The 8,588-nt window shown below is 42.7% G+C and overlaps 1 protein-coding gene across 1 annotated transcript; it reads left to right on the top strand.

Moving 5' to 3' along the window:
• Window positions 1-205: 205 nt before the first annotated feature.
• On the top strand, window positions 206-7,597 carry LOC129701866 (protocadherin-18-like). The gene is made up of 4 exons (XM_055643358.1): window positions 206-3,157; window positions 4,877-4,965; window positions 5,058-5,224; window positions 6,727-7,597. Exons 1-4 carry the CDS (start codon window positions 695-697, stop codon window positions 7,377-7,379), a joined length of 3,372 nt encoding a protein of 1,123 aa, XP_055499333.1. The 5' UTR covers window positions 206-694; the 3' UTR covers window positions 7,380-7,597.
• The last annotated feature ends 991 nt before the right edge of the window (window positions 7,598-8,588 follow it).

The following is an 8,588-nucleotide window of genomic DNA, read 5'->3' as shown; positions in this document are numbered from 1 at the left end:
CGAACACCGAGAGCTGCTGCCAGATGCAGTCCCCGACACCCAACTTTCTTGCATTGTTCCGCTGTCCCTTGGAGCAGAGCCAAGAGGCGGGGTCGGGGTGCGGACCTGCCCATTCACCCCCGCCCTTCCCGCCTACGTGGAGACGGATCGGGGCGGGGATTTGGTGAAGCCGCTGTGCGATTTGCTGGTCGTGCTGGCGGCAGGCGCCTTTGGGAAAGTTTGAGCGAGTTTGAGTGAAGTTTCGTCCCGGAGCTGGGTGGGATCGCCAGCTAAAGCCGGGGCGCAGGGAGCGAGTGCAGCTCGGAGAAAGACATTCGTCCCCCCTCACTCGGCTGAGGGGCACCCCGCCACTGACTTTACACACCGATCGGCAAAATAACTCTTGGGCAGATTTTTTTGTTTAGAATTGTATTTTTGACGGAGAGTGATTTTCTCTCTCTCTCTCTCTCTCTGTCTGCAGAGAAAGTTAACAGATCGGCACATCTGCGGGTTCCGCGACGTTACATGAAGGCTGCTTTGTCTATGCTGTCAAAACCCAGACACTAAATGTGCCGCGAGTGTGAATAAGGGCAAAGGCTCCGGGGGACCGACAGGAGATTGCGAATTGTTTTTTTTTTGCTTTGTGTCTGTGGAAAAGAGTCGCCAGCGCCAACGCCAACAACAAAGCCGAGCGGGCGGGCGGAGGGTGCGGAAGATGGAGAAGAAGAGTGCGGGATGCCGGAGTGTTTGGTTATTGGCGGCGTTGCTCAGCTGGACGTGCCGGGAAGCGGCGGGCATTGCGGTGAGGTACCAAGTGTACGAGGAGCAGCCGGTCGGCACGGTGATCGGCAGACTTTCGGAAACTTTAGCCGACCAGTTAAACCCTTCGTCCAAGCAGTTCCGCGTGATGCAGAGGGATAACTCGTCGCTGCTGTCCGTGAGGGAGGAGGACGGGCTGGTGAGCATCGCCGAGCGGCTGGACAGGGAGCAGCTGTGCAAGCCCACCACCCCCTGCACCATCAGCTTCGATGTCATCACCCTGCCCACCGAACATCTGCAGCTGCTCCAGGTCGAGGTGCTGGTGCTCGACATCAACGACAACTCGCCTCACTTCCCCCGCTCCGTCATCCCGGTGGAAATCTTCGAGAGCGCCTCGGTGGGAGCTCGCTTTCCCCTGGATAGCGCAGTCGACCCCGACGTGGGGAACAACTCGCTCTACACTTACTCGCTCACCCCCAACGAGCACTTCGCGCTGGAAGTCCGCACCAGGACGGACGGCGCCAAGTACGCCGACCTCATGGTGATCCGCGAACTGGACAGGGAGCGGCAGGGGAGCTACGAACTGCGCCTCACCGCCTTCGACCGAGGCGTGCCCCCCAAATCGGGATCCTCCCTCGTTAAAGTCAACATCGCTGACTCGAACGACAACAGCCCGGTTTTTGAACAATCCACTTACACCATCGAACTGCCCGAGAACTCGCCCCAGGGCTCGCTGCTCCTTGACCTGAACGCGACTGATCCGGACGAAGGTAGTAATGGAAAAGTAATCTACTCCTTCAGCAGTCACGTGCCCCCCCAGGTTATGGAGACCTTCTACATTGACGCCGACACTGGCCACTTGGTCCTCCTTAAGTCAGTAGACTACGAGGTCAGCCAGAGCTACGAGATCGACGGCCAAGCACAAGATCTGGGACCCAACTCCATCCCGGCCCATTGCAAGATCGTCATCAGAGTGGTGGATGTGAACGACAACCCTCCGGAGATTGCCATCACCCTGATGCCCTTGGGTAACGACGTGGCTTCTGTGCCCGAGGGGGCACACAAAGAGACCTTAATCGCCGTGGTCCGGGTCGAGGATAGAGACTCGGGGGTCAACGGGCAGGTGGGGTGCAGATTGCAAGGACACCGGCACTTCAAACTTCAACAGACCAATGAGAAAAACTACGTGATCCAGACCAACGAGACTCTGGATAGAGAGAAAATCGCCCAGTACAAGCTGAAAATCATTGCAGAAGACAAGGGCACTCCAAGTTTAACCAGCATCCAATATGTGACCGTCCAGATAACCGATGTGAATGACAATGCTCCTCAATTCGAAAAGAGTAAATATGAATTGTTGCTTGATGAAAACAACTTGCCTGGTGCATTCATCACCTTAATGACAGCCACCGATGTGGACTTTGCTAAGAATGGCCAGGTCACCTATACAATTCTGGAGTCATACATTTCTGGAAGCTCTATCACTACCTACCTCACTATTGAGCCATCGACTGGGGCAATTTATGCACTTAGGACCTTTGACCGTGAAGAGATCAACACAATTTCATTGGTAGTCCAGGCCAGGGATGGAGGCACCCCTCAACTCAGCAACAACACCACCGTCGTTTTGACTATTCTTGATCAAAATGATAATGCACCGACTATTTTAAAGCCTGCTCTGCGCAATGGAACAGCAGAGATTCCAATTCCTAGTGATGTTAGGCCCAATTATATGGTGACCACCATTGCAGCAATTGATTATGACTATGGCATCAATGCAGAATTTACCTGTACACTCCTTGATGGTAATCAAAATGGACATTTCATTGTGGATCCAAGAACTTGTGACATTTACACAAATGATACTTTCGTTTTTGCTCAAGGGAAAAGCTGGGACCTTACTGTGGCTGTGCAAGATAAAGGAACTCCACGACTCAGTGCAGTGGCTACCTTGAAAATCGTGTTGACCGAACCAAGAAAAGATATTTACCATGATGAAAAAAGTAATTTAGATGACTCCATGATCATCATTATATCATTGGGTGTAATCTGTGCTGTTTTGCTCCTCATCATGGCTATGTTTGCCACAAGATGCAATCGGGAGAAAAAGGACACCAGATCTTATAACTGTCGAGTAGCAGAATCCACCTATCAACATCATCCTAAAAGACCATCAAGGCAGATTCACAAAGGAGACATTACTCTGGTGCACACTGCTACAGGCACTCTGCCCATCAGATCCCAACATAGGGCTTCTCCTTCCGCCTCACCGACCCTTTCAGGAATGGAGCGGGGTCAGATGTGCAGCAGACAAACTAATCATAGCCGGCAATCTCTCAACAGTTTGGTGACCTTATCCTCCAACCATTTGCCTGAGAACTTTTCGCTGGAGCTCACACATACCTCCCCACCAGTTGAGGTGAGAATCTTGAATGTTGTGCTTCATGCACAGGCAGAATTAGTTGTGATTCCAAATATTTTAGTCAAGTGTTAGGATTCCCTTATGGTTCCTAGTTGCATTTAAGTGCAGGTCTTTGAGATACTTTCCCACCAGCATCAACCATGCTGCAAGCTGTGACATCTTGGAGTTTAACTTTTGGGTCCACTTAGTTCTGTGGAAAAAGTTTGCTTTTGTTACATCCAAAAACTGAAAAAAAAATCTGCCCTTGGTGGTTAAGCTGAGTGATTCAGGCTAGTGAAATCCCTTCCCACTCCTTGGTTTGTGTCATATTAGTTCATCTCTGAGGTGTAAGTACAATAACATTAGTATTGTAAGCAAAAGGATCAGCTTTAATAACAATACTGACCCCAGTTGGAAGGGTGCATGTATAGGCATCTGGTAAGGAGTCAGAGCAAATATTTTTAATGACCTTTAGGTCAACTAGCCCATCAATATTGAAGGTTATGTGATAAAGAACAGTAACATTATATATCAGAATGTGACAGATAAGGTGACTATTCTTCTGTATAAAATCCAGAATAGGATATCATCATGAAATAAGCAGTGACCCTTGCCTGGCAAGATGTCCCTTGTCACATGTTATGTTTCATCAATAAATTAAATGATCATTAATTTGAAAACAGCTCAATTGATTAATTGGAACTGGAAACACAATGTTATTTAGTCAACTTCATTATACCATCTGGATTTCCTTTCTTCCCATTTGAATTTTTTCCCAAGAGTTTGAAATTGTTCTGCAGCAAATCTGCTTTAAATCTTTCACAGATTTTTTTGCTCGTACCAATAGCGTGGTTGCTTTAAATGGGTATCAACTTCTCTGATGTAATGCACACAGCTTTGCAATGCAGCTGCTAAGTAATTAACAGAATGAATTTCAACTAATTGATTGCCAATAAATAACAACAAATTTCATCATCCACGATATTTTAGTTTACTTATTTGATTCTTAAGTTTAAAAACTCATTCCTGTTCGAATATTATCAGCAAACTCACATTATTGCTGATAATATTCTCTTCCATTAACAATATAATGAAGCCATCTCTGCCTATAAAATTATTGTACGCAACCTTCAATAAATTGCAGAAACCATGCATATGGTATTGAACAAATATTTTTGTACTAATTTTTCCAACACCACTCTGCCAAATCTCACATTTTAGTTTTTAGTTCATCATTCAGACCTCTTGAGATTACAATTACATTAAGATTACAGCACTTAATGTCCCTATTTAAGTTCAGAGGAGCAACCAAGAAGTTGCAATGACTCCACAACACAGTTTGATCAAAAATAAACGTATGTAATGGGAGGTAGGTACTACAATTTAAAAACAGTCAGTTAACAACAATAAAGATTGTGATCTTAGCACCTAATAAAGTGGATGAGAAGGGCAAATAATGAAATTATAAATAATAAGTGTCCACTCGTTCACTTTCACATACAGAAGTCCCATGAAAACACTTGCAACAGAGTAAACGGTGTTTATGCTGATTTCAACATTGATGGGAATTCCACATACTTAATCAAATTATAGCAATTGGGTGGGCCAACCCTTGAAGGAGATCATCACTTGCAATGTCAACGATAAATTACATAACATGTTAACGTGGGATGTGATTTTATTTGTTAAAAATTACAAATTAATTGAAAGTATATTTGTGTTTTCTTTGTTGTTTAGCAAGTTTCCCAGCTTTTGAGCATGCTGCATCAAGGTCAATATCAGCCAAGACCAAGTTTCCGTGGAAACAAATATTCTAGAAGCTACAGGTAAACAAAAACAGGTTTCTGACTTTGAAAATGCTCCAGTTCTTGTGTTATAATGGAGATTGTTCTAATGGTTTATAATTTGTGCATTGCAGATATGCTCTGCAAGATATGGACAAATTCAGTCTGAAAGACAGTGGTAGAGGTGACAGTGAAGCTGGTGACAGTGATTATGATTTGGGAAGGGATTCTCCCATTGACAGACTTCTGGGTGAAGGCTTCAGTGATCTTTTTGTGACTGACAACCATCGATTTCATCCAGGTATTGTGTCTAATAACCTACTATATTTTATCCCTGCAATCCATACTTTTGATGTACGTTGATGTTTTGTTTCAGTACTCAAATGTTGAATTTTGTATGGTTTGTGAAAATATTCAGATACAAAATGTTAATTAAATTATATAAACCTGCTGTTAAAATCAAATAATTTCCGATCAGAAATAGATTTATCGTTCATTAATTAGCCTGTCTTCTCTCAACTATAATTACAATGTACAAGAGAATAATTTAGTGTTTTGCAATGGTGAATTTGTTGAATCATAATTTCCATCATTGAATTTGGGTCTGCCTGAAACTGGATTGAAATTTTGAAAGCTCAAATCTTGCAAAAGAACCTTACAGTAAGCAAGGTTGCTTAAAGGACTTCCATGGCCACTCTTCAACATGAAGCCATGCATGTTTGCATCATGGATTGGAAAGTTCTAATGCATTATATTGAATGGTACAAGCTCCAAACTAAAGCGACTTCCCCTTGTGGACTTCAGAACAATAATTTCTGCTTTAGTAGCCAGTTTGACATTATGGTATATTTATACTATTCCTACCTTTCATTTTATTTAGTATCACTATAACAAATCAACCAAATTACCTTAATTAGACAAGGACAATATTCTCATCTGGAAATAAGCAAAAATTGTAAATTGAATATCCATAACGAATTTAAGTGCAAAGTCTCAAGTTCCTGCCATAGCTTAAGGAGAAAGTCTGTGTATATAGAAGACTCTCATTTGGGTCATATCTTCAGCATTTATGTAGACTAATTTCTGACTCATGCTTGATATGACCTCAACATCCAAAGCATATTGGCTGGAATACAAACAATCATTAATAATTACATTAAATTAAGTTACAAAAAACCATGAATGGTATAATGCCTTGCATCATTATATTTCTTCTGAGATATTATTACCTCAGCCAGATTGTTAGACCTTGTAATTTATAGGCTTTGTACATCTTCTGTTACTAATTTGACATACTATCAAGTTCATCAATTTCTACCCATGGATTGTTGTTCCTGGTCCTGAGAAAACTTGGCAATTGACATTTAGATTTTCTTAGTGATAACCATATAACCATATAACAATTACAGCACGGAAACAAGCCATCTCGGCCCTACAAGTCCGTGCCGAACAAATTTTTTCCCCCTTAGTCCCACCTGCCTGCACTCATACCATAACCCTCCATTCCCTTCTCATCCATATGCCTATCCAATTTATTTTTAAATGATACCAATGAACCTGCCTCCACCACTTCCACTGGGAGCTCATTCCACACCGCTACCACTCTCTGCGTAAAGAAGTTCCCCCTCATATTACCCCTAAACATCTGTCCCTTAATTCTGAAGTCATGTCCTCTTGTTTGAATCTTCCCTATTCTCAAAGGGAAAAGCTTGTCCACATCAACTCTGTCCATCCCTCTGGTGATGGTGGTAGAGTTGTCAGATGCCAGCAATTTATGTAACATAGAATGTTTTTGTTTTACAGCAATGAAGCTGTGCACAGATGAATGCAAAGTACTGGGACATTCTGATCAATGCTGGATGCCTCCCTTGTCTACAGGGGTTTCTGCTGATTACAGAAGCAACATGTTTATTCCTGGTGAGGATCCACAGCAGCCAAAGGAAGATGATTGTGACTCTTCAGATTCCACTGAGAAGAAAAAAAGCTTTTTGACCTTTGGCAAAGACTCCCAGAATGAAGACGCAGAGGACCTGGGAACCTCCTCTCTCCTAACTGAAATGAACAGTGTTTTCCAACGACTACTGCCTCCACAGATGGACATGTACACAGAATGCAATGGGGTTGGCAGTGGAAGCTCTTTGGAAAATAAAAAAGGACACTTGGCATTAAAGCCACTTCCCTACCCACAAGGGGTAGCAGCTTGGGCGGCATGCACTCATTTCCAGAATCCAGTGAACAGTGTTAGTCTTGCTCCTGTAAATCATGTAAACCCACAACCTCTTTCTAAGTGGTTGCCTGCCATGGAGGAAATCCCAGAGAATTACGAAGAAGATGAATTTGATAATGTTCTCAGCCAGCTTGCTCCTTGTAAGCGTGAGAGTAAACATGAACTAATTGATGCCAGTGAACTTGTGGCAGAAATTAACAAACTTTTACAAGATGTTCGTCAAAGCTAAAAATGGTTGTGTATTTGGTGTTTCACCTCCTTTCTTTGGAAACTGGAAGTGTCATTGTCAACCATTTGCATCTATTGAGTAAATGTGTTTATGACTTTGAATACAGTTATATTTTCACATTAAGTATACCAATTTAAGTGTAATTATGTTCGTATTTTAAAAATACATTTTGTATTCTATTTATATATTTTTCAAATAAAACTTATTTTTGTATTCCATTTCCTACTTTTCCATTACAAAAAGTGATTTTAAAAGGATCACCTTGGTGTAATAAAATATTTTAAAGTGATCAAAAATTGATACCAAAAAAAGGTGTATTTTAAACAAATGAAAGTTCCAGAATATTCTTCGGACTGCCCTTTCACAAACATCGAGCATAATAGTGTGTAGAAAGGCCACTGCATATGGAGTCATTGTTCAATAATTAAATAATTTGTAATATTACTACACTAAACATAATTATCATTGTTTATTTATCCTGTTTAAAATGAGCCAGGGCATAGAAACATAGAAACATAGAAAATAGGTGCAGGAGTAGGCCATTCGGCCCTTCGAGCCTGCACCGCCATTCAATATGATCATGGCTGATCATCCAACTCAGTGTCGTGTACCTGCCTTCTCTCCATACCGCCTGATACCTTTAGCCACAAGGGCCACATCTAATTCCCTCTTAAATACAGCCAATTATCTAGCCACAACTACCTTCTGTGGCAGAGAATTCCAGAGATTCACCACTCTGAGTGAAAAATGTTTTTCTCATCTCGGTCCTAAAAAATTTCCCCCTTATCCTTAAACTGTGACCCCTTGTTCTGGACTTCCCCAACATCGGGAACAATCTTCCTGCATCTAGCCTATCCAACCCCTTAAGAATTTTGTAAGTTTCTATAAGTTCCCCCCTCAATCTTCTAAATTCTAGCGAGTACAAGCCAAGTCTATCCAGTCTTTCTTCATATGAAAGTCCTGCCATCCCAGGAATCAGTCTGGTGAACCTTCTCTGTACTCCATCTATGGCAAGAATGTTTTTCCTCAGATTAGGAGACCAAAACTGTATGCAATACTCGAGGTGTGGTCTCACCAAGACCCTGAACAACTGCAGTAGAATCTCCCTGCACTTGCCTCCCGGCACTTGCCTTAATGTTTTACGTGCCTATCTGGAGAAACTTATCACCCCCCGCTGCCTTTACTAAAAGACTGGAATTTATTGAAGCT

The sequence above is a fragment of the Leucoraja erinacea genome, chromosome 1 (genome assembly GCF_028641065.1).
Source record: "Leucoraja erinacea ecotype New England chromosome 1, Leri_hhj_1, whole genome shotgun sequence".
Classification (NCBI taxonomy): domain Eukaryota; kingdom Metazoa; phylum Chordata; class Chondrichthyes; order Rajiformes; family Rajidae; genus Leucoraja; species Leucoraja erinaceus.
The sequence above is the reverse complement of the archived record's forward strand: the minus strand, read 5'-3'. Positions and strand labels throughout refer to the sequence as shown.